The 24,000-nt window shown below is 51.8% G+C and overlaps 13 protein-coding genes across 13 annotated transcripts; 8 read left to right on the forward strand and 5 right to left on the reverse strand.

Annotated features, from left to right (window-relative positions):
* Positions 1-672: 672 nt before the first annotated feature.
* On the forward strand, positions 673-1,116 carry PHYSODRAFT_406163 (hypothetical protein; the record flags this gene model as incomplete). The annotated part of the gene is made up of 1 exon (XM_009533056.1): positions 673-1,116. A coding segment is annotated over one exon (444 nt), but the record flags the coding sequence as incomplete, so codon positions are not given.
* Positions 1,117-1,139: 23 nt separating this feature from the next.
* PHYSODRAFT_405377 (hypothetical protein) lies at positions 1,140-1,364 on the forward strand (the record flags this gene model as incomplete). The annotated part of the gene is made up of 1 exon (XM_009533057.1): positions 1,140-1,364. A coding segment is annotated over one exon (225 nt), but the record flags the coding sequence as incomplete, so codon positions are not given.
* A 219-nt stretch (positions 1,365-1,583) lies between these two features.
* PHYSODRAFT_513249 (hypothetical protein) lies at positions 1,584-5,606 on the reverse strand (the record flags this gene model as incomplete). The annotated part of the gene is made up of 2 exons (XM_009533058.1): positions 1,584-1,752; positions 5,167-5,606. Coding segments are annotated over 2 exons (609 nt in total), but the record flags the coding sequence as incomplete, so codon positions are not given.
* Positions 5,607-7,578: 1,972 nt separating this feature from the next.
* On the forward strand, positions 7,579-8,151 carry PHYSODRAFT_374665 (hypothetical protein; the record flags this gene model as incomplete). Its single annotated transcript, XM_009533059.1, has 1 exon — positions 7,579-8,151. A coding segment is annotated over one exon (573 nt), but the record flags the coding sequence as incomplete, so codon positions are not given.
* Positions 8,152-8,248: 97 nt separating this feature from the next.
* On the forward strand, positions 8,249-9,019 carry PHYSODRAFT_303278 (hypothetical protein; the record flags this gene model as incomplete). The annotated part of the gene is made up of 1 exon (XM_009533060.1): positions 8,249-9,019. One exon carries the CDS (start codon positions 8,249-8,251, stop codon positions 9,017-9,019), a length of 771 nt encoding a protein of 256 aa, XP_009531355.1.
* Positions 9,020-9,347: 328 nt separating this feature from the next.
* On the reverse strand, positions 9,348-10,657 carry PHYSODRAFT_303279 (hypothetical protein; the record flags this gene model as incomplete). Its single annotated transcript, XM_009533061.1, has 4 exons — positions 9,348-9,353; positions 9,548-10,218; positions 10,263-10,310; positions 10,615-10,657. 4 exons carry the CDS (start codon positions 10,655-10,657, stop codon positions 9,348-9,350), a joined length of 768 nt encoding a protein of 255 aa, XP_009531356.1.
* Positions 10,658-10,818: 161 nt separating this feature from the next.
* Positions 10,819-11,464, forward strand: PHYSODRAFT_256769 (hypothetical protein; the record flags this gene model as incomplete). Its single annotated transcript, XM_009533062.1, has 2 exons — positions 10,819-11,270; positions 11,305-11,464. 2 exons carry the CDS (start codon positions 10,819-10,821, stop codon positions 11,462-11,464), a joined length of 612 nt encoding a protein of 203 aa, XP_009531357.1.
* Positions 11,465-12,243: 779 nt separating this feature from the next.
* PHYSODRAFT_286709 (hypothetical protein) lies at positions 12,244-12,474 on the reverse strand (the record flags this gene model as incomplete). Its single annotated transcript, XM_009533063.1, has 1 exon — positions 12,244-12,474. The coding sequence occupies one exon, from the start codon at positions 12,472-12,474 to the stop codon at positions 12,244-12,246; it is 231 nt and encodes a 76-aa protein (XP_009531358.1).
* A 704-nt stretch (positions 12,475-13,178) lies between these two features.
* On the forward strand, positions 13,179-14,534 carry PHYSODRAFT_512518 (hypothetical protein; the record flags this gene model as incomplete). The annotated part of the gene is made up of 1 exon (XM_009533064.1): positions 13,179-14,534. The coding sequence occupies one exon, from the start codon at positions 13,179-13,181 to the stop codon at positions 14,532-14,534; it is 1,356 nt and encodes a 451-aa protein (XP_009531359.1).
* A 3,625-nt stretch (positions 14,535-18,159) lies between these two features.
* PHYSODRAFT_511899 (hypothetical protein) lies at positions 18,160-18,489 on the forward strand (the record flags this gene model as incomplete). The annotated part of the gene is made up of 1 exon (XM_009533065.1): positions 18,160-18,489. One exon carries the CDS (start codon positions 18,160-18,162, stop codon positions 18,487-18,489), a length of 330 nt encoding a protein of 109 aa, XP_009531360.1.
* A 578-nt stretch (positions 18,490-19,067) lies between these two features.
* PHYSODRAFT_303281 (hypothetical protein) lies at positions 19,068-19,727 on the forward strand (the record flags this gene model as incomplete). Its single annotated transcript, XM_009533066.1, has 1 exon — positions 19,068-19,727. One exon carries the CDS (start codon positions 19,068-19,070, stop codon positions 19,725-19,727), a length of 660 nt encoding a protein of 219 aa, XP_009531361.1.
* A 74-nt stretch (positions 19,728-19,801) lies between these two features.
* PHYSODRAFT_256759 (hypothetical protein) lies at positions 19,802-20,248 on the reverse strand (the record flags this gene model as incomplete). Its single annotated transcript, XM_009533067.1, has 1 exon — positions 19,802-20,248. One exon carries the CDS (start codon positions 20,246-20,248, stop codon positions 19,802-19,804), a length of 447 nt encoding a protein of 148 aa, XP_009531362.1.
* Positions 20,249-20,406: 158 nt separating this feature from the next.
* PHYSODRAFT_511282 (hypothetical protein) lies at positions 20,407-22,665 on the reverse strand (the record flags this gene model as incomplete). Its single annotated transcript, XM_009533068.1, has 1 exon — positions 20,407-22,665. The coding sequence occupies one exon, from the start codon at positions 22,663-22,665 to the stop codon at positions 20,407-20,409; it is 2,259 nt and encodes a 752-aa protein (XP_009531363.1).
* Positions 22,666-24,000: the final 1,335 nt, after the last annotated feature.

The raw sequence follows: 24,000 nt of genomic DNA on the forward strand, positions 1-24,000 counted from the left end.
GAGACACGCTACTTCCCAGTCTATGGGGGTCACAAAGCTCAGCAGCTCCTGGGTGCACTTCAAGAATCGCTAGGATCCACAACAGAGGTCACTGGGTTTCATCTCCACCCTCAATTAGACCGCCTCGCCTGTTTGTGGGCGGGAAGCGGCGATGGAGCTGCACACGGAAATCAATCAAGCTACGAGCGATGGATCGCAGCACCAAAGACGTCACGGCTGCTTTGGAACAGCGGATGAGCGCCCGGAAAGATGAGGACCCGGTGATCCATGCAGCACTAAAGTCGATTTCTTGGAAGCAACTTCGACGTTGGCCAGGTTTGGATGTATGGGAAGACTCGTGTATCGTCTCAAAATTCGCAGCGTTAAATGTTACGATCGACTACAGCGGAAACTTGGGTGCCCGCATGACTCGTGCGTTGGGCATCCGTATACCACCCTCACACACATTTTTGGCAGTGCACTTCTGCGGCGACGTTATGGGCGGTTTTCATAGCGAGATGGACTCTGCTCGGATTAGAGGCAACCTTAAGCAACCAAGCAAGCTGTTTCACGTTCCTCCTTGCTACTATCCCTGAAGGGTTTATTGATCGTTCGAAGGAGGAATTCTTTTGGTTATCTTCCGAGTCCAAGGAGGCTACTAATCTGCAACTACATGGAGCGGCAGCGGACTGCTGGAGGCTTGGAGTTGTTACAGTCCTCAAAGTAATTTGGAAATGGAGGAATGATTACTATGCTGCTGTTACCTCGCTGGCGACCTCGAAATACAAGGCCATTCTCAGGGCTCGGCTCCAGGACTCGTATTGCACTGTTGAAAACGCATATCGCGCAGCTGGCCGGTCGCGGGCTCACATACGGGCGATACATGCTGTCGTTGGAGCACTCAATGGACATTGGACACCTACTTTGTTCCACATAGAGGGTGGGTCGGCACAGTTTGGGTTATTTTTTGACGGTGGATCTCGTGGGAATCCCGGACCAGGGGGCAGTGGAGCAGTCATCCTGAAGGTCGACAGCGATTCTAACACGGGCAAAGCTGTCTGGGCGGCTAGCATGTCGTACGCGGCACCAACTACTACAAATAACCAAGCGGAGTACAGGGGGCTACTACAAGGACTCCTTCATGCTCAGCGAACAGACCACTACACGTCGTGGGAGACAGTCAGCTTATTTTACGACAGCAGCTACACCGGACGGCACCAAAAGATGCCCATTTGCGCACTTTGTATCAAAGATGCAGAGTGATTGCCGACAACTGTGGTGTTCGATCATGGTCGCATCACCTACGAGCCTTCAACAAAACGGCTGATGCCTTAGCCAATCTGGCAATGGACACAACCTGCAGCAGGCAGCTGCTTTGGACTTCTTTCCAGGAGACCTACAACATTGGACGGCAGGAGCTGCAAATGCTGACTTCACACAAACTTCAGCGGCATCGTCCACCCTATAACGGACTGTACCCTAGAAGGGTGCTCGCATGCAGACGACGTAAATGAGCGGAGGCAGGAACTTTGTATTAGAAGGCGTTAGGTTCTAAGTTACTACAATTCAAAAAAAGTAGGTACAGGAAAGTGTTAAGGTGACCGCTAGTGGCGGCGAGTACTACACCCTTCGGGGCAAGATTCATGTAACCATTGAGCAATTTCAAGGTACCCATTCTCAGCCGTTTTATCGACAGTTTGAACAGAACTTTTTTCTCCTTTGACCATATGCAGCCACCGCACAATGTCAAGGTGTCCGTTTGCGACAGCGTTGCTCATTGGGCTGCTTCGTGCGTTATAGATCCACTGCACCACTTCCAAATGTCCATGCCCGTGTCTCGTTTGTGGATTTGGGTGGCAAATTTGGTGGTCTGCACCACGCCCTGGAGCGATTCCCGCAGCCGTGATCTAAATCCTAAAATTCTGGCGGCCCCCCTGTCAGAATTTGATTGTCCCAGTGTAATGAAATGCACTTTTCTGATTCATTCTTTTCGATTTTCGGATTTGTACCGGTTTGTGACGCTTAAAATGCCGCTGGAATCGCTCCACTGCGATCCCCTTACCATCGGCGAAAAGCCCTCATACTTTGTTCGGAACAAAGTATGACATCCTTCTGTATAAAGTATAAAGGTACAAACTGTCCTGCTAACCAATTATGAGGTTTCCAGTTATGAGCGGCCGTTGGGAATGTGGGGCTTGTCATACTTGAATCTGATAACGTATGAGAGAGCCATTTGGTCGAATCGGCGCCATTGCTGCCACAAAGGTTTGTGGCTCAATTGTGGCTCAAACATCGTGAAACAAAAAAAGCACTATCTGCGAGACTTTATAGCATATGGCATTCGAGTTCCCATATGCCTACCAAGTTACCATAACACGGTAGCTTACCGAGTTACCAAGTTGCCGTACTAGGGCATCCTACCAAGCTAATCATGTGTGCAGTCGACGGTGCGCCTCACCGTGTAGATGCAGTGTCCTGGGCCTATTGCGAGGTCAGCTTCTTGACCGTTAAATCGACGTAGGTATCATAGCGGTTGCAGCATCGTGTCCGTAAACACTCGGCCATGATACGAGCTCTATATGATCATCAACCTCATCTCCGACTTGGCGTTCAGCTGCGCTGCCGATGTGGAGCTGACGCGTTCTACTTCTGCGTGCACCTTGTTGTAGCTGCAGTCACCCGGATTGCAACGTCGGTGCGACGGAGCCGACGCTTTCTTGGGCTCCAGCGGCGTAAGGTCTACGACACAGATCGCATGGTGGCATGGAGGCTACTCTGGTCTACACCGTACGCGCAAGCGTCGTCGGGGTGATGGATGGTATGCTAGCCGTCTCGGCAATGAGCAAAATATATCAATGATAGCTCATGGCTCACGGGCATGGTAACTATAATGACACGAGCTCATTGAGCTGGTACTGCGGTTCCCGGACTTGCAGCGCTGGCCACAGCGATCCGACTTGCACCAATTAGGTATTATATTCGTTGTATTTCAGTATGATCTCGAAGCTAGTGGTAGCTTGTGGTCTACTGTGGCTGGTTGTGGCTCCATACATTCAAACCTGTCAGGCTTTATCAACACAGAATGGTCCACGAGGACAATAATCAGCTGAGCCACAATTGAGCCACAATTATGTACATTAATTATGTACATTTTATGCAGTTCACTGATAGGATCTCAAGTGTAGTGTATATCCAGACGGCGAATTCATTCCTACTGCTTGACCTTTATCACACAGCGCGCGCACCTTTGGCACCCGTGGCGACCAGCCTTCGGGCCTATGCATGGCTACTCCTGCCGACGATACTCCACCGAGTAGTGGACCCCCTCCACTCATTCATTTGACCTGCATCTAGTCACTGTTGCTGCTGCTGTCATATGTTCGGCCATGAGTGCTACCCGCTCCAAGACGACGTCTGCTGACCGCGATGACGGCCACGGAGGTGAGCGCGGCGGTCGACAAGGACATGAACGATGTCGTTCATCCGTCTGCGGCTACGCTGTGACGTACCGCTGAACAAGTGGTACGATGCGACCCAACAGGCTGCGGATACTACCGAGAGACGGAGTCAATTTGATGTAGAACGGAAATGTGGTCGATGCTTACCCAAAATGCTTGGGTGGCCTCGACCCGCATAATCCTGTGCCACTGTAGCTTAAAATTGCGCTGGCTTTGGTGTACAAATGAACATGACATGCAGGATGGCGTGGACCTCTGTTCAGGAAGTAGTTGTTTAACCACAATAGAGCCTGGAGGCCGCCAAAGCATGCCATTGCGTTGAACTCTATACGCATATCATGACCTGTAATAGATCGCCCCACCACAAATATCACCTTAGGCGGGGTATGAGTCTTCTTTCAGGGTACTGTACTCCAGTTTGGTTTGCCTTTTGCATGAAAGCTCTCGTTTGTAAGAGCCACCACTGCAGGACATGGTTCTTGGTTCCCACAGACTCCAGAGAGGTTTCCGTGCAGCCATTTGGTAACTTCGAGGTGGCTGCGTGTTATTGTTGTTTCATACAGCACTTCCGATGAGCACTCCCCCAAACTGAGGTAGGGAAACTCCGCTCTCTCGCAGGCGATGCCGGCACCTGACAGTTTGCGTTAGTGATTGTATTGATTTTTGTTTTTTGTGTAATATGTACCTTAGCCACAACAAAGGCCTAGTATTCGAGTTACAATATTCAGATTGTCGACTATTCCGAATAGTTCATAGTCTATTCGACCCTTTATCAAACGCATGCATATATTCAAATGGGTACACATCCTGAAAAAATATAAAAGCGACTACTACTTCAGCGCCGATCCTTGAAAGTACCAACGATGGACTTCGGGACCATGAATCGTCGTCATCAACCACTTGCGAATGCTTTCATTCGTATTTTGGTTAGCCTTGTGGATTTTTATCTTGCACCACCAACCACCAAAGTAATAACGCATGATTCTCGTTGTTGACTGACTCCAGTACCAACTGCACGCGGTCATGTTCGTTCAGCCTCCAAGTTCCCTCCACGTGGTTGTTATTCACAGCCAACGTTCTAGCTACGGCTAGATCCAGGGTAGCCCCCCACGCTCGATTACCTTCCGCGCTAAAGGCACATTCCCTCTTTCCACATGCGGAACGGCGAGATTGCGTCGGAGCAGCTTCACCAACCGAGTGACTCCAGTACCAACTGCACACGGTCCGGTTCACTCAGCCACAAGGTTGCCTCACCGTTGCCATATTTCACAGCCAAAATTCTAGCTGTTGAAAGATCCAGAGTAACCCACGCTCGACTACCCTCCGTGCTCAAGGCACATCCCCTCTTTCCACAGCAATTATATTCAATTCCGACAAATCGATCTCGTAGCCTTGTTCCCAAAGCTAGAAAGCCAAATGTAGGCTCCCATGTTGCGCAGCCAACTCCGGTTCACGGATTTCGAATCCATTTTGATGAAACTACTTCACCAAAAGTGAGCATCCTGTAATGACAGCAGTGCGAACGGGGGCTTCTGAGCGCATTTTGATCCCGAATTTCTTCAGCCACACGAACATGTGGTCACAGTTGTTTCGAATTGCCATTTTGGCCATGCACTGGAAGCATCTCTGGACGAATTCAAGACGCCGTATGTGCACTTCCTGCAGAAGTTTCAATTGATCCCGCTCTTCATCATCGGCTGTCGAACAGAGTACATCTTCAAACGAACACAAAATCTCAACATGGGTTTCAGCTTCCACGACGTCGCGAGAAAATCCCTCAGTTGTGTGTATGAGCAACCACACCATCACATCGAGATGGCCATTAAGAGCTGCCCAGTCCATGGCTTCAGTCGTGCACCCTTCCGTTCGCTTTTCATGCAACCATCGAATAACCTCGAGATGGCCATTTGTTGCAGCTCCGTCCATCAGACAAGCCGAGAAGCTGTCAGAATAGTGGTCGTGTAGCCATTGCACTACCTCTAGATTGCCGGTGCTTGCAGCCTGGTACGGTGCATCAAGCGTGCAGCCCTCACTTCTGTGTCGATGTAGCCATTTTATCGCATCCAGTTGACCAAAATATGCTGCTTCGTCCATGTCATGCTCGGTGAAGGCGCCAGGAACATCCTCGTGTAGCCACTCTAGAATATCTAGGCGACCACATGCTGCCGCATTACCAGCAGAAGGCACACGCGACTAGCTCAAAACCCAAGAAACGTCAGTCGACACACATGTTGTCATTCACCCATTCGGCAACTTCGAGGTGGCCATGCGCGGTTGCCAGAAACAAGGTATCCGACGTGCATACCCCCAACTTGTTTGCGTGCAACCACTAAACAACGTCAAGATGTCCATTCTGGGCGGCGCCGTCCACAGCCCGAGACGTGACGCGTAGGAGTCGAATTGAATGTAACCATTGCAGCATTTCCAGGTGTCCACTTTTGGCTGCTTCATCCATAGTCGACTTTGACAATGTTGGCATACTTTCTCTGAATTCATACAGCCACTTTGCTACAGTTAGATGGCCACCGGCAACAGCTTCCTCCATTACTCGGATCCAGTTTTTGTCCTTTTGAGCACCGTACAACCACTGCACTATGTCTAGATGTCCATTTCTAGCAGCAACCTCTAATGCCCGTGGCAAGCAATGCAGATTCTTGTACGGATCTTCAACTCCATTCCAATAATCAATTCCACGGTCGTAAAGCCACCGGACGAGTTCAAAGTGCCCACTTCCTGCTGCAGTCTCCAATGCACGCTTAAAATCCCCTCTCCACGGCCGCGTCCGTCCTCTCGCTCTGTCATCCACCGAAACACGTGAAGATGACCACCTTGTGCTGCGTCATAGATTGCACTTGCCCAGTTTGGAGCAGTTCGGGACAAAATCATCGCGAGTGTACGCTTCGACGCGCCTGCCTTGCACGCTGCATGCAATGCTTTTGGATTCAGTGGCGAAGACATGAAGGCGTTCATTAGTTGTTCGACGTGGGGTAGGCAGCCCCCATGCACTGGCAGGCAACATCGGCACACTGCCCGAGTGGCCGAGATGATACGTTCGTTGGTACAAACCATGGCGGAATCCGTTATGTGCTCGGTCCTCGCAGCGCATAGTCCCCCTCCATCTCTAGCGTTACCTTCACAACTATCGTTTTCGCCAATCATACCACCAGTCACAGTGGCTACGAGGATCATGAATGTGTAGGTTAAATAAAACTGGATGACTTGTTACTTTCTAACAATCGACGAATTGATGAAAAATTAATTAAACTACCTGTATGTAATTTTTACCGTCGACGAAGCACACTATTGCCATGATTGACCACTCGAAGCGTTTACTCACCGAGTACTACACCGAAATCGGGTATGCACGGGCTCGTTTCGATGGACCCCCACAAGCGCCGGAGGCGCAGCAATTCTCTCGAGGCTACGGGGTCGACTTACCTAAATTGCATGTAATTCTGATGGCGTTGAACGTTTTCTTCTAGTTGCAATGGAGAATCCTACGTGCATCCGCACAGCCACGCGAGTCGTGTGCGAGAATTGTCTTCCCGCTTCAGGAGGCTGGCTTCCGCATGTGACACAATGCATTGACAGATACTTGACCGGGAGCTTGCGTCACGACGTTCTCAGCGCTGCTTGCGAGGCCGGGGCCTCGATACACACCTTGGACTGCATTTTAGAGAAGACCGCACCTGTCTGGAGGGAAGCAGTGCAAGCTGCCGTACGAGGCGGACATTTGCAGGTGCTTCGTTGGATGACGGAGCGTGACGACGGTCGTGGACCCTGAAGAGGTGATTTTTACAAAACTCTGGAGCTTGCAGCACGACACGGCCACCTTAATCTCGCCAAGTGGTTGTTCAAGCGGGGGATAGATGAACATACACAAGACTCGAATGGAAAATTCGAAAAGACTTGGCGGTATGAACAGTGCACGGCAGACGCGTTGAGTCTGGCAGCGGAACACGGACACTTGAAGGTGGTTCAATGGATCTACAACACACGAACAGCGAAGTGCAGCCGTGTCAGCAGCCCAGTGAACAAAGCTGTCGCAAACGGACACCTCAGCATCGCGAAGTGGCTACATCAGGTCAAAGAAGAAGGACAAGAACAGCAAGAAAAAGAAGCAGAGTGCTCCGTTGAAGACGTCGACGAGGCAGGCCAGAATGGCCACCTCCACATGCTGAAATGGTTACACTCGAACAACCTCTTCACGTGTTCGTCGAAAGCAATGGAGAGAGCTGCCCGAAACGGACAGTTTGACGTAGTAAAGTGGTTGCACCGAGTTCATCACGAATGCTGCTCTCCGCTCGTCCTGAACGAAGCGGTTGGCCATGGCAATCTAGAGCTGGTCAAGTGGCTCTATGAAAATGCCTCCAAGTGCTTCCTAGGTGGGTCTCACGTGAGTGTTACGACTGCCGCTGGATGCGGAGATTTGAGCGTGTTGAAATGGGCGCACCAGCACGCCCAGTTGTCGTTCAGTTTTCAAGCCATGGACGCCGCAGCAAGCAATGGGCACATGGATGTCATCTCGTGGCTTCATGACCATCACCTTGCAGGGTGCTCCGCGTCGGCAGTGTCTTATGCGGCATGGAATGGCCACTTGAACGTTCTGAAATGGCTGCACACGCGTTATCCGACCGCATTTCAGCCGGATCTAATGGCTGATGCAGCCTACAGTGGTCATCTCGACGTTGTCCGGTGGTTGCAAGAGAATTATCCGAGATGTAATGATGCATTGAGCTACGCTGCTGCTGGAGGCCACCTCGACATCTTCCTGTATCTACTTAAACACCGAACGGAAAGATTTTCCCTCTATGCGGAGCCAGGCGCAAAATATCCGGGTATTGTGCCACTTTGGTCCCAACATCCGACGAAATCAACGCCTCAATCGAGCAACACGCGCTCAGTTGAAGACGCTGCGGACTGTGTTCCAGCAGCGTCCAGCTTTCCTTCGAACTTGCTTGCGGTGTTTAGCGAGTGCCGCGTGCGCTACAGGCAACGTAGCCATTCTGGACTGGGTGAACCAGTTTGGACTCGAGCTGCCTTCGTTAGCGCCCGCCCGTAATGCTGTCAGAATCGGCGATTTGAAGTTGTTGCAGTGGCTCTGGGAGAATGGATTCGAGGCTACGGATCCGATGCTGCTGAAGCTCGCAATGGAGTACTCGCATCTGGACGTCGTTCATTGGCTAGTAGAACGCGGGTATGAGGTGAACTCGCTTGACCTGATCAAGTTTGCTGAGAATGCATCGGTATTGCGGTTCTTGGTGGAGCACGGGCCGCCACTTGACTTGGCAACCGCGAAGGACCTTGTTTTAGAGAACCGGAACATCGAGATTGCTTGGTGGGTACCTGAGAACGTGCGGAAACTGCTTGTGCTTGATGCGCTGCAGGACGAAGATGGAGAAGTTTTGTGGTGGATTTTGGCGCATACGAAGTTTCAAGACGAAGGCGTTCAAAACAGTATCCGTGATGCCATCCAGTGCGCTTCGAAGGATACAAAGCAGTGGCTTCAGGCGAATTTGAGGAATGTGGAGGCCTGCTGTTGGTGTTTTCCGACATCAAACAAGAGGCGGACGGCTCAATAAGAACGAAGCTGAAGTGTCAATGAAGCACCATCCTGGGTCTAGTCTGTTAACTCAGAAATAAATCATTTGCCATTGACGTTTGTGTCGCACATACCTACAGTCGAAAGAAGTTGCCTCGCATAACTACATTTCATTTATTTGTCAGCATGAAATTCACTACGTGTGATAAGCTGCCAAGGATACGACGACATTCGAACTAAAACTGGGTGCTTAATCGGGGCGCTCTCGAAAAGAGACTCTTGGTTGAACGGCTTCATTAAAAGTCCCTCGTTAATTATTGCGATCCAACGCAGGTGGAAATATACTACTACGAAGTATTGGCAATAGTCTATGACTGATTGTGTCGTCAAGAAAGAAAACACATCGTAAATGCCAAGCCTGGACGGCTGGGGAAGCCTTTACAAACGGAAGCGACTTTAGTACCAATTTGGAGCCCTCGTGCAAACGTACTCTGCTGGGTTGCGATCCAGTAAATAGGCTGCGCTGCCAGTCTCACGGCGTTCCGGGTATTTGGAATGGTGCACGCACTGTTCGGCAGGAAGTGGTCTGCAACTCCATTAATTTGACAGATTGATTTGAAAGAGGTACCCGGCGCAAACCCAATGGCTGCCATTTAGCGCACTGTGGCCGATACCAGCAGCAGTCCAGTCGTCTCAGGGGTGGCTGCGGCCCGTATTCTTCTGGAAGTGCATTTGTTGGAACTTGACGAGAGCATTCCAGTTGATGTGCGCCATCCTGCGGCAAGTTGTGCACGCCCAGGGTTTTGGCGACCTGTGTTGGCGATATGCCTTCGGAAAGCCAGGATCGCAGCCACTCCATCGCTTCTACTTCGGTTCGACCAAGGCCACCGATATGCGCCCAGTCTATCTTTCTCTCTTCGCCGTTATCAGCGCCGTCCGCCTCTTCGTCATACACCGTCCTGTTGACGCGGAGAAATCGTCTGCCACCAGTAGTCGAGCGCACGCCTTCCGCCACGATCTCGGCCTTGTCGAGCTCCACCATCGGCGAGAGAGCTTCGCTGCTTGCGGCTGCGCCAGCTAGTAGTACGTAGTACGCACGCATGTCGGCTTTGTCGGGCAAGTTGGTGGATGGGCGCTCGAAAGCAAATTGCGGAATGAGTCTTGAAGCAGGAGGCTGCGAGCTCGTGAACTGATGTCCACTCACCCGCACAGTAGCACTGGCGAGTGTCGATCTGCAAGCTGCATGTTGTAGCCGATCCACGAAAAATTCCTTGCAGACGTACGGCGCTGCGGAGGTGGCTTGGGGTACACAAGCAAAAAACCGATCAAGCCTACTTGGAGGTGTATTATAAACTTATATTAATAATACGTGCTGGAGGGAGGCAGCAGAATCCGTAAAATACGTGAGCAAGAGGTGTCTAGAGTATGATTTCACCGTTTCGCTAGTATGCTTTCTCTCACTTTCCGATTTGGTTTTGACCAACAAACCACGCAACTGACCTACCCACCGACGAAGTCCTTCCCAGCCAGTGGCACAACACTACCACTCGAACTTACTACCCGTTTTTCAAACGCTTCAAAGCGGTTGGCAACGTCGGCGAATTGGAGCAGTAGCTAGCCGTTGGTGACTCTGACCTGAAGCTGTCTGTGACCGATTCGCTACGGCGTTCAACGACATCGTGAGGCACTATGAGCGTCACGACAAGTCCATCAAAGGCATACTCGGGGGCTCCTTCCTTTTACGTGCTCTAGCGACGCTCTTGACCACCGCGTGCAGCATGTTCACGCCCATTCTGTTTGAACCATGGCGTAACTACATTCGCGGCACCTACGATCGACATGTACGACTTGGGACTGTGGCTTGGCACTGTATTCACCTCACACCTCGCGAACGGCATCATGCTACGCCGAGTTGATCGATCTCTGACTGACAGTGTCGCTCAAGGGACTGAAGGCCATGTGTCGCAACACCCAGCAAAGGCGACTCCAAGGCCGTGGGGCTCACGGTCGGTGGGCATCTCCAACCTCTTTTCGTCGCAGGTCGGCAACGTGTTCTGGGCATTGTTCGAGTTCAACGTCGTGTGGATCACCCCCATCGAGATCGTGGTTGTGGTCACCAGCCTGTACGACGGCATCGGCGTTGCTGGAGTCATTGTAGCATCGGTCGTAGCGAGCTTTAATATCGCCAAAGCTTCCGGAGATAGGTTCGAAGAGTTGATGCAGCACAAGAACAGCCGCATGAAGACCACCAAGGAGGTCTTAAACGCCATTCAGATCGCCAAGCTGAACGCGTGCGGGGGGGGGGGTCGTGGGTAAAATCCACAGGTCGTGTGCGACGGCTATCAGGAAGCTCGTGTTTCTTGGTGCGCTCAACATTTCCGTGCTGTGGAACTCTCCGTTGGTGGTATCGGCTGCATTGTATGCAGTTGTGTTGGAGATCTGCGGCAAAAGTGCTTCCGGTGATCGCGCCACCCGGAACTGCTAAGAGACTTTCACAAGTCGCACAACTCTTTTACATCACTTTTAGTTTTGACTTTAAAAAATCTTATACTGAGATCGATTATTTAGAAAACCACAAATTTCAGAGCTTCTTCGGGCCGCGGGCACGAGAAATGCTTGTCAGGTTATGTGCAAAATATTTGCCCGGTGCGTCTTATGCGAGCGGACCTTCCAAAGCACCAACCTTGGATAGTTTATTACGTCAGAGTAGTACGAATACATAGTAGAAACTAGCAACTAGCAAAGGAGCGCGGGTACATGAACTTTGGCTCTACAGTTTTTCAATCTCTAGAGATTTCAATCTTCGTACACAAAGCTTGTTCGTCTGGAATTAGACTAACCGCTCGAACGCTACTTTAGTTCGTTAATCGTCTTAGCTTTTCCCTAGATCCCAGCTCATTGCGACCGAGTTAGTTTAGCTCGCTGACCCAGTTCGGCTTCTTCTGCTTGTAAATCTTAGTCAGCATGTCCCACAGCCTGTACGCTCCAAGCTTGATACCTGTGTCCCCCTCCGTCGCCTCTTCCCATATTTTGTATTTGTTGGCCTTCGGCGCCTTCATCTGTTCCACAACCTGGGGTCGCGGTCAAAGTGCTTGAACACTTGATCGGGGTTGATACCGACCCGGTAAAGTTCTTCGGCTTTGATCTTGGCCAGTTTTTTTGCTTCTTGGTTAATGCCCTTTAGCACATTCATCTCCTCGGCATGGCTGAGTACTTGGTTCGAAAGTGATTTGGATCGAGTCAGCGAAGGCAACTTAAACATTCTTATTCATCCACCGTGGTGTCGTAGCGGTCATCACTGTCGCCATCGCCAAACTTGCTGGTCCGCAAGAACCTGTTGCGCTTGTCGGTGCTCGAGACGTTCTCTTCCGAGCTCAAACGGCCCGAGAAGGCCGTCTTGGAGCGCACGGCGTCGACGTCTGTGGAGGCTGAAAGCCCATCACAGAGCACGAGGAAAACGGCTGCAACAACCAGCAGAGCGAACCTGAACTGCATCGTGGCGTGGTCTTCGGGACTTGAGGGCTTGGCGGGGGAATACGAAGTGGATTTAGACTGACAGAGTGTTCGGTCCCAAGAAAAAGCGTTGGGTGGCTGGTGCTCTCACTGTGTGCGCCACGTAATCACTTCGAAGCAATATCTTGCATTTTGTAAGGTTTCGATCTTGTCCCTTTTAAGAACGGGGTCCCATGAGCCCCGTCATCACCCTTCACATATTACGCTGATTATTCATACAGGCGAGAGCGCCTATAAGAGAGTACCTCCAAAATCATTATGAACGGGGTATGGATTGTCAAAAATATTGAAGATCTGAAGGATTTGTACTGTAATAGTTTATCGATTCGGTTTTCACAGTACATTCGTTTTTTGCTCTCTCTTATACGCGCTCTAGCCTGTATATATTATTGTAGGATAAGGAAGCTTTCTCCCAACTTGGCATTCCTTGCGCTTCTCTGTCATTGCATCTATCCAATCAGGACAAGTTCTTCAATGAATTTAGCCAATCACGATCGATTCGTGTGTATCCCAACATTTTCCTAATTATTTTGGGAATTTACAGTCTTGCTAGAATAATATCCAATACAAAAGTTTAGTGTAATTGTTGTATTACTCATATTTGACCGCAAATTCCCAATACAAATCATGATTGTATCGTTGGTGGCTGTGACTCGTCTGCTTTCTCTCCTCTCCCATTTGAAAAGATGCAGCGGGCGCCGAGAGGGCTTGACATCCCGCAAGGGACAGCAGGGCAGGAGGCAGCGGCGATGAAGTGCTTCAGCGAATTCTTAGCTCTTGCCAACATGAATGAGGAGTCAATTGCTAGTATTGCGAAGTCGCTGTCTATTCCTGATGCTCTACCAAGTCAAAATGTTTACTCTTTGCTAACCGCCTTCTCCATTTTCTTGCAAACTAAGCCAAGTGCTCGAGGAGGCCGTCTTGCTAAGGCTACTGCTGTGGGCTATATGTCCCAAGTTGTGAACCTGCTCCGAGAGCGGTACCCTCTGTACTTGTCAGACACCAAGCGAATTGCGAAAATACGCGACAAAATGGGTTCAACTATTGAGGAGCGAAATTTGCTAGCTGGCGTGCAGACTGGTGAAGCTCCAGGCTGCACGCTCGGCGACTTGCGTGTTCTGGTGCAGGAAACTGCGATTAAGGGGGTTGGCTCAGGTTATAAGAGTTTGCATGACGCTGCTGTACTAACGTTAATGTGGCACACGTTTGGTCGAGCGATCGATACCTGTTTTGCTAGGAAGAGCCAGCTATCTATGGCGGCATCGGGGGAGGTCTTTCTGCATCTAGCTCGAATCAAGACTTCGGTGGTTCAAGGCATCTCAATTTACAAGGCCGCGACTCACTGGGAGCAGTGTATGCTGCACGGCCTCGGAATGCTGTTCGTCGGAGCGTCGGAGCCTTCCAGCTATGTGTTCCCGCTAGTGCCGCACGCGGCGGCATCGGATTTGCCGACCTACAGCCAAGCCGAAGCTATACTCTACTGGGAGAACCTTGAAGAGAAAGCTGACCCAGAGAACGAGCCACCAACAAAGCGCGTGAGAGGAAGGCCCAACGTGTCCAAGTATATTAACGACGTCAACACCATGGTCTGCGAGCGCCAAGCCCAGGCCTCTGCCCCGCTGCCCCCGACACTCACCGCAGGGCTGAGCAGCCACTCCTTGCGCCGCGGCTCCGCATCGTATGCAAACGCCTCACCGCAGCTTGCGATCCAGTGGATCTCGACCCGGGGAGCTTGGCTGCTGGACTCGCTCACGAAGGCGTTCGCGTACGTGGGTACCACGACACGCGAGGACCAGAGTGTCGGCAAAGTCCTCGCTGGATACCGAGACCCGCACCTGCCATGCGTCACGCCCACGATTGCCACCTTGAGCGAGCTTCTTCCTGCGCTCGAGTACGCCCAGCTGCTATCCCTGCGCGGCCAGCTCTTCAAGAACGTCAGCGGCTTCACGGACACCACGCTCAACGTTGACACCTTAGTCCTGGATGCGGCGCTCGCGTCCCTGCTCATCCATCTTGACGACGTCGCGACGGCAGTCCAGTAGGAGCAGGCTGCCACAGGCTTCACATCGCATTACCTGTACCGCTTCCACGAAGCTCTGGACGCAACCAACGTAGCGCTGGGAGCTCGACTCTCGCTGGACACGTGCATTGGTTGGGGTCGGCAGCTTCGCACGGCTTGGCAAACGGAGAACTTCGGACAGCTGGGTGAACGCAGCAATGGAAACACCACCATACTTGCCGCAGCCGTCACCCAGATGCTATCGTCCATCGCAGCAATGCAGCGCACACTTCAGAAGCTCGTCGCGGTCCACGAGAGCAAGTCCACCAGCGCTGACGGTCCTGCTCCTTGTCGCTGTGCTGGTCAGGCCCCGCAGGCGAGCACTGACACCGTCGTTGAAGCGCACTCTCTTGCTGGCTGCTTCTACAACTGGTACACACTGGAGCTGTGGCACACGGCAACCCAAAAGAAACAACAGTTTGTTCGCGCTGACCTCAAGGCAGGCGTCAACATCATGATCATAGCAGCAGGGGAGAGGTAGACGTACCAACGGCGCCACTGGACCGGGACGGCGTCGCGTATCGGCTGTGGAAGCAGCGTGTCTGGACGCTAGCGGAAGACTTGGACAAGAAGGTCAACGCTGCGCTTGGGAGTATCGACGGTAAAGGCCGATCCAAAACCGCGGGGTCGCTACGGAAGCGCTGGAGAAAGCTGCGCGTTGACCACCGCTCTGCGTACGACGCGCTCTGCTCAGCATTTATCACCCGCAAAGCGAACGGTGGCATCGTCGACTGCTTCACATCAGCTAGTCACCAATGGAAGCAAAAATACTTGGAGTCGTAGGATCACGCAGCTTGTATTAACGCTTAATACATTTCTATTCATACAACATGGATAATCGAATTCAAGGCGCAAATGCACCCGTCATCGCCATCCCACAACTTAAGCACAGCGCATGGATTCCCGTCAGTCCCGATACAAAGTCATACACAATAGAAAAACGCTCACATACCGTCAGCGAGCGCGCACGACCTCGTGCCTGGCCGACAGCTACCAAAACCGACAGCATAACACCCGCCCTGCCGGGTTTTGTAGCTGCTTTCGACGGGTCCTTGCGTGGGGCGCGTGGGGCGCGCCTGGGGGCACTCGGGTCTGGGGTGGTCGGCGGGGGAGGCGTGCGGCACGCTCGGAGCGCGCTGTCGTGTTGGAGACGCGGGGTGGAAAGTGTGAAGGCGGAGATGGCTGCGCAGCCTGCCAAAAATAAAACCTTAAGGTTTTCCTTGGCTTTGGAGCCGATAAACCAGTCCATACTTTGTTGAAGTCATTTGGAATCTCAATTATGATTGGCTCTCCTCATTGGGAGCGGCGTTTGGGACCTGGTCGATTAATGTACATGTACGACAACAACGCGCCCGACTCACGTTACAGGCTGTAACTTACAGCACCAATAATACAACGTCACGACAGCGCTTGGTCAGACGCATTAAGCACCTTCTAATACATATTTTGCTATCTTTGGGATGGGACAACACTTGGAATTTGTATGTTCGCAGTTCGTACGAACTGTGCTTGCGAGTTTGTCATCAAACGACATTAAGCAACCTTCACGCTACACTAGGCAACATTAGCCTTACGGTACACAAGTTGCACAACCCAGTCAGGTTTGTCATTGTGCAACGTTACCGGAAGCAGCTAAGCAGCAAAACAGAGCAGAGCAAAGCAGGCAAGCAAGCAAGCAATCAAGCAAGGTCATGTATTAAGAAGCAGCTGCTACTGCAGTCAAGAGATTGACTGGGGTAGATGGACCGCAATAACTACAAAGGTAAAAAAACATATCTACATGTACAGCATACTGCAATAGCAACTACAAAAAAACACCGAACTGCGAATCAAGCGGGCTTCTAAAGCCCGCGAACCAGTATGTTCCTACAAAGATTTGTCACGCACGTGGCACGCTTACTACATGTACAAGAGACTTTGGTCCATTTGGTATTGTGCTTTGCAAACTTTTTGGCACTTCGGACTGTAACTCGTACGACTTATCGAGCACGACTTATCTATAAATCGTATTCGAGTACGAATTGCTATAAGTCGTGGATAGTCAATCAGCACTAAGTAGTGCACAAACGCCATCTCCTGCATGATTTAGCACATCCAGCATGGATTAGCATCCGTTTGGCACTTTTAGAAAGTGCCATTTCCGAGCCAAACCGGGTTCGAAACACGACTTGAGCAACTTGCATTCAAAGCCTCCATGATTTACCACTAAGTACGAACACTAAGTAGTGCACTAAATAGGAGGGCAAACTGGATGCAAACCACAATACCATGTACCGATATAAAAGTTTGGTCCATTTAAGTTAGATTTGGAGAGAGCAAAATTAGTAGTTGGCAAGTTTACTGTACTAAGTACAGCCTCGAAGTATGTACTGTGCTGCATTGCGCCTTCTAAATCGATAGAAGTCGGACGTTTAAGTGCGAGGTTGTTTGACACCTTTTCTGATACGCATTATGGTTCTCCGATGTATTTGAATTGAAGTATTGAATATATTCGCACCAGAATCAGTGAAGCTGTGCAAATGTGCCTGTTCCGTAGCATTGATTGTAACGGTACAATATCTCATTCACCCATTTGAGATTAATTATCACTACTGACCCTACTAAAATGCATGAATATTTTAACGATACACCCGTTAAAGAAAAGACAGTATTAGAATTGCCGCCCAGATCCTCGCGCGCGGTAGTCTAAATGAATGTAAATTCTGACCCCCTACAGTACCAGGTCAATACAATCTTCCCCGCCGAGCGAAGCGAGGCATCGCCTGCAGCGTCAAAGCCAATAGATTACAAAACCAAAAAAGTGTTAGTTCCACAATTTAACAAAAATCTATCGATAAGTCTCATCTCTCACCGATGAACAGTGAAGTGATATGAAACGTTGAAGACCTTCAACTGCTGCAGCACTTCTCACAGCGCGCCAGGCTGTTGGACGAGGAGAGTAATGCCTGTAGCTGTGTCTTGACGCCGGAAACAATCTGTAAAATCGACAATAATGAAAAACAATAACTAAAAAATTCTCGGGGTCAAAGTAACTTTTTAGCGATCGGCACCTTGTCCTCGCTCTAGTAACGAGAAGACTGGGGCACGCATCGACTTCAGCACGTCTAGAACGCGCTCGATATGAGGGCAGCTCACCACCTCCGTTTTTCTCTGCAGATCGCAGAATCGGCAAATTTTGCTTGAATGGGTAGTATTGACGTTCTCAAGGCAAGGTCAGAATCTTTCAAACTCAAAGAACCACCCAACGCCGTTCATTCCATCTTATATCTGAGTCTAAAGCATCCATTGTAATTGAAGTGTTAGGTGGCTTCATCTGATCGGCTTCAAATTATCGGATGTGCGCTGCGCTAGCAGCTTTACTGCTATCCCAGAATAATACGATGTACTAGGAAGTAGTGGTGTGGTAATGATCATAGAGTGTATTGGTACCAGTTGTGCATTAACGCCGATGCCTCTATTTGTAATAGAAAACATTACGACGAACAACGTAAGTATTGTGCTCCCTCTGGTGGCATCGTGGTCATCTGACATCAATCTAGGCGGGGCTCAATGAACGGTGTAGCAGAGAATTTCTCTCTCCATTCCAGAATCCGCCACCTCAAGAAAAGATGGTGCTGCTTTCAATACAGTGCGCGTTCGTTGGTCTGGCAGGAAGCTTGTTCGATGTGGAGATCGACAATGGTGCAACGGTGAGCAGGTTGAAGCACGACATCAAGTGGGAGAGCGCGAATGCTTTGAAGGACGTCGATGCGCACCAACTGCAGCTCTTCCTGGCGAAGACAAGGGGCGGCGCGTGGCTGCGCGATGCGGACCCTAGCGTGCTCGAGTTGAAGAAAGGAAGGGTCCATCCTGACATCCAGACGATGGTCGATGGAGAGATGATGGAGCAGGCGTGGACATTAAGGAGGTGCTGGAAGAGAATTGCATGTGCGCCCTAGAGTCGAAACAAATCCACGTGCTGGTGAAGGTCTCCACACCAAAGCGTCACTGAATCCTGTCCACCGCTTTCCTTTGACGAGAAGAAGCCCATTATTCGAATCCCGAGAGTGTATACCGACGGCAGCGGGGTTAACATCTGCCACGGGGATCTGCTCTTATACCAGCGAGCTGAAGTCCAGGCGCAATTGGAAGCCATTTGGGTCTCTGTTATCCACGTACCTGCCATATTGTGGATTGTAGGGCCGCCTGGAAGTGGGAAATCGTGCGCAGCATTTGCATTCGCTTGCTCTCTGTCTCGATCTGGCGAGGAGGAAGGAAAAGTGGTGGGGATTCATTGCCGCAGAGGACTGGGGACCTTGCTGTGCGTTCAGTTTAGCGGTAAAAGCAAGAAACAAGCGGGTATTATTGATGCAGATGAAGTGGAAATGTTGCTTGCCTCGCTGGAGCTGTGTTTCTGGATGGCTACGTACAAGCCCAAAGTGATTACGCAGAAGGCCAAAGTGATTCCGTCTACGAGTCGTGCAGAAAGTGGCATGAGAGGGAACGGGAGCGTCGCCGCCTCGTGATTGTCAGTTCGATGGCAAAACCTGGAACGAACTTCCGCTGTGATACCAGTGCCGTCGTACCGGTTCAAGTATTGGACGGATTGAAGAGTATGGCGATTTCCCCCAACAAAGTCCAGGGCACTCGAGCCTTACTGGAAAAGGACGAAGTGCGAGAGGAGGAGTGTTTCCATTTGACATCATGGACGCTGGAAGAGTATCAGGAGGCGCTAGCGGACCCATTGTTTTTCGACCACGTGAGGGCAAAGTTCACCGACGTGGAAGGCGAGGTGACAGTTGCTGAGCGGAACCGATTGCTATCCAGCAAGTTCCATGTCGTTGGCGGGAGCGCGTGCTTGATGTTTGGTTTCAAAGTTGAAGTTGCAAAGTATATACTCAGAGACGCGATTGAGACCGTGTATGACATCGAAAGTCTCAAAAATGGAGTGATGGGCGCGCTGCCTTCTTCTCTGCTGATCGCATGGTATCGAACCGGCACCGCCAGTCATCGTACAGGAACTTATCGGAACTGGGATCTACCAGAGAAATGGCTGTTGAGCTCGTTTGTGGCGAGAGAGCTCGGGCGAATTCTCGGTCCTGGTAAGCTCCGATCAATTGCGCGCTGCATCGTGGACAACCCCTCGCATGATGGACGCATGTTTGAGCTGCTGGACGGCAATGCAGCGCTCAATTAAATGTCTTCTCTCTCGCTGTCGCGTTATTATATTATTGCCCGGTTACATGCTATGTGGGTCGCTACTATATTTTTTTATCTGCTTCCTGGTGGTTTGCTGACGGAGCTGTAGCCCTTGGCGGCCTGCACGATCTCGCGCGCGATCTTCTTCTCTTCCTTGAGCTGCAGCAGCTTCTCCTTCTGACGCGCGTTGTTGAGCGCGTCGTGCCGCTTCAGCTGCACGCGGCGGCGCAGCTCCTCCTCCTCGCGCTGCTTCTTCCTCTCGGCCTCCTCGGCCAGCTTGAACTCCTGGTCGATGATGAAGAGCTTGGACTTCTGCTTGTCCAGGTCCACGATGCGGCCGCGCTGGTCGATCAGCCCGAGCTCGTTCAGGTGGCTTTGCAGCGGTCGGCTCTCGAAGTGGTGGCGCAGGTTCCGGTCCAGCAGCGCGTTGTACTGCGGCAGACGCTCCTGGTGCACGCCCGACAGGTTGAAGCCGCTCTCGCGCTGCTTGAGGTACTCCTCGCTCTTCTTCTTCGACATGGAGGTGCCAACCATCCTCTCTCTTCCTCTCTCTCTCTTGGTTTGTTTCGGAATGATGCGCTCTCGTCGCTCAGCAGTCCGCGATAAGACCAAGCTTTCATGTCGTTCCAGAATCTCCACGCGCTATTTCAAGGTCCGAAAAAAATAACTTTCGGTCATCACTTGGACGTTGAGGCAGTGGAGACGGCCACCCCCATCCAGTTCGAGGCATGGAGGCGCTCCCACGGCTTCCAGCTGTTGATCAGGCGCTCGTTCGTGGACTGACGCACCTCGAAGCGCAACACGCTGTCTGCAGTGTGTTGCTTGATCTCGGCTAACACGCGGGTGACGCTCTGGACTAAGGCGAAGTCGGTCTCAGAGGCCTGGCTCTCTTTTTCTTCGTCAAGCTGCTCCGGGGCATGAGTGGAAGCCTCAAGGAGCAAAGACTTCATGGTTTTCAGCAACTCGCGAGTCAGATACACCGTGCGGAAGGCCTTGTCGTCGCTCTTCATGTTCAGACACGCGAACGCGACCACATCCCGAGGGAACATAACCTTGCTCGACCCGAGCAGCGGCAGCACCTTGACCACACTCCCATCCCAGCGTAAATGGCGATTCGGAGGGGTGGATTCGGTTTCTCCTTGGTCATTTGCAATGGTCTCACCTCCTTCCACGTGAGCCTGAAGGTCTTGAGTCAGTCGCTCTTGCTCCACCACCTCGATGTGGTGCTCGTTCGTGTACTCTTGGGACGGCACGAAGTCCATCCGCAAGATATCTCGCTCCACGTACTTCTTGAGCTGCGTCAGCTCTCCTGCAAAGTTACTGGAAGGAGCTTGTGACGGAGGCCCGCGAGCTGTAGAGACGCCTAACTCGCGCTGGAGGGCGTGGAAGTTGTCCCAGAACGGGGACTTCTTGGAGGGGAACGACACAATCTGCGTGCTCTCAACCAAGACGCAGTCTAGAACTCGTAGCTGCTCGTCGTAGTGCGATACCTCCAGTCCACTCAGGCACAGAATTGCGCCCTCTTTCCAGATATTCTTGTTGCCACGGCGGAATACGAACGAGGACGACGATCCACGCTTCAACGGACTGTGTGCCTTCGTCTTCGGCATCGTGACCTCCATGCCAGACACGCGAATGCTCATAAGGTGGCCGCTTTGGTCCGTCACGAAGACGTGCTCAACATACCGAGACTCCTTCGGCTTCAGCGCAGGGTCGAGGAGCGAGACTTCCGCCTGCCTCTTCGCTGCGACACTGGACTCGTCCTGCGTCTCGCGACCGGTAACTAGCACAACACAAACACAGACGTCGATCGTCGGTCGTTTTTCGTTTCTGCGGCCATCCAATCCATTCTCGAAGTTGGTTCTGTAATCCGTCGTGGCTTGCTGGACGTCAACACACGCTCGGCGACTCCGTTCCACTTGAGTATTGCCGTTCTCTACTCCATCCGTCATCGCATCTTCCTCTGGAATTTCCTCAAACCCGCTGTGCTTCGTGGAGCTGAGTCTCAAGGACGCATCCTGTCCACGCCCACCATCAAGCTTCCAGTTAACAGTCAAGCTACTGGCGAAGTATTCGACGCCTTCCTTCAGACCACCGGACAGCAGCTCCTCCGAAGGCCTCCAGATAGTCAAAATGCCGCAACCCACGCCTTGATTCTCGTTAGCACAGGGATGTGTGCACTCCACGTCCACCTTGATAAATGGTATTGGAGGCGGCACGTCGATTTGATTGTCCCCTCCCGACCACTCGTCCATCATCATGTCGCCATCATCCCCTTTGTGGTTTTTCTGCATCGCCATCCGCGCATACTCGGAACGAAGCTGGTAGTACAATGGTAACTGATCCTCGCAGATAATCCGCGGCCCTAGCGTCCACTCCTTGGACTGAAGATGCAGAACTGGAGAAACGCGGAGCACTCGAACGCGCACTGATCGGATCATCCCGCCACCGACCTCTAAGCTTTTCAGAGGCACACTCTTTAGCAATGAGAATGTAAGTTGGGGCTGCTGTTTTCGGTGTCGTGATGTTGCTGGAGTCACGTAGTGTAGTTTCTCCACGCCCAGTCGGGTATCGAATCGTACACGGCGCGTGCTGTTGTAGCGCAACTGGAGGTACGGCCACTGCGTCAAGTCCTCTTTAGCCAGCAACGGGTTCTTCCAGTGTGATTCACGGACGATCGCGCACTCGAGCGGGTCGATTCCCTCAGTGGAATTTTGCAGAGATGCATTCCACGTTGCGAGTTTAGTTCCAACGAGATTTGACTTGGAATGAAGCTTCCAGAGTACCGTCGCAAGGGGGGCGTCCGGGACGGCGTACACGGAATACCATCCATCTGTGAGGACGAGAGCCATATTCCAGCAGGGAGGGAGTTCCTGGTCCACTGCGGTGTTGTTTTCCGCAGGGAAGGGAAGCACCGCGGCTACACAGAGAACCATACAGCTTAGCGAGCTCGCATCTCGCTGGAGAATCTTCTTGACGATGGAGCCCTGCGCATTGTTCAAGTCCCGCTCGTATCGATGCATCACCTGCTTCAGACTTTGGTCCTTCGTCAAGTATTTCTCCATCAGAAGACGGGGGAAGGATCGCTCCGTGGCAGCCAACTTCCACACAATCCATCGGTAGTGATTCAGGAACCACGCAAACGTCGCTCCCGTGCTTTTGAGAATGTAGTTCCCTGCTCTGAGCTGGCGATAGAGCTCACGAGGGCCAATCGTGGCGTCATCGGAACTTTGAGGGGAGCACACTAATCTGCCATCGTGAGTGAAGCGTACATCAAGAGCATTTTCTGCCGTGATACTGTCCAGCACTTGGAAGCGAGACATATCACAGCCCCCTCCAGTCATTTCTTGATCGAGCTCACGATCTTCGCGTAGCGCCATCAGAAGGGAGAACGATATTTTCATGGTCTCCTCATAAATAAAAGGCCGGCCTTCAGACCTTCTTGTTTTCTGCTTCTTGTTCATTGGGGCTGTAGGAACGCAAGGTTCTCCTAGACCCTTTGAGGCGACGTTGTCCAGTTTCTTCTTGCTTGCAACAGGCGGGCGAAATCGCTTTGTCCCACTCAAGCTTGTCCGAGACCCCACCGATGGTTTCAAAGGTCTCCTTGCCTGTTGCTGCCGTGAACGCTGCTGGCCACGAGTCTGGGAGGTCAATCTGCAGTTTAATTGCTTTGATCCCAGTGATGCTTGCCACTTCGAAGCTTCCAATGCGGCCGTTTGTCGAACGAGCACGTTTTCAGGATGCACATTTTCCTTGTCAGCACCTCGGGCATGCTGAGAGGGGATATCACTTGATGGATTTGTCATCAGCCGCGACCGAACTGAAGACACCGCAGCGCCATTACCACCATTAAAGCTAGCGAACTCGTTTAAGGGTGCTCGTAAGAGCCCACTTGACTCGCCTGGCGAATCACCAAGGGACGACGCAGTCCAAGGCTCCTTATCCATGACACCTTCGCTCCCAGCTGCACCAACATTTCCAACACGCGTGTTATCATCCACATCACATAGTTGCCTCACAGCGCTCAACGTCACCGACTCCTCCGCCGCTTGCAGCTTCGTCTCGTACGCCTGCAGCCGCTCCTTGGACACCGACACCGCGCGTCCGGACCCCGTCGTGAACAGACTCGTCACCATCGTGGAGCTCCCGCCACGCCCGGCGCCGCCAGCTCCGCTCATATCGCCACCGGCAGGCTGCGTCGCAGCGCTCAACGCCACCGACTCCTCCGCCGCTTGCAGCTTCGTCTCGTACGCCTGCAGCCGCTCCTTGGA

Source organism: Phytophthora sojae (genome assembly GCF_000149755.1).
Source record: "Phytophthora sojae unplaced genomic scaffold PHYSOscaffold_6, whole genome shotgun sequence".
Lineage (NCBI taxonomy): Eukaryota > Oomycota > Peronosporomycetes > Peronosporales > Peronosporaceae > Phytophthora > Phytophthora sojae.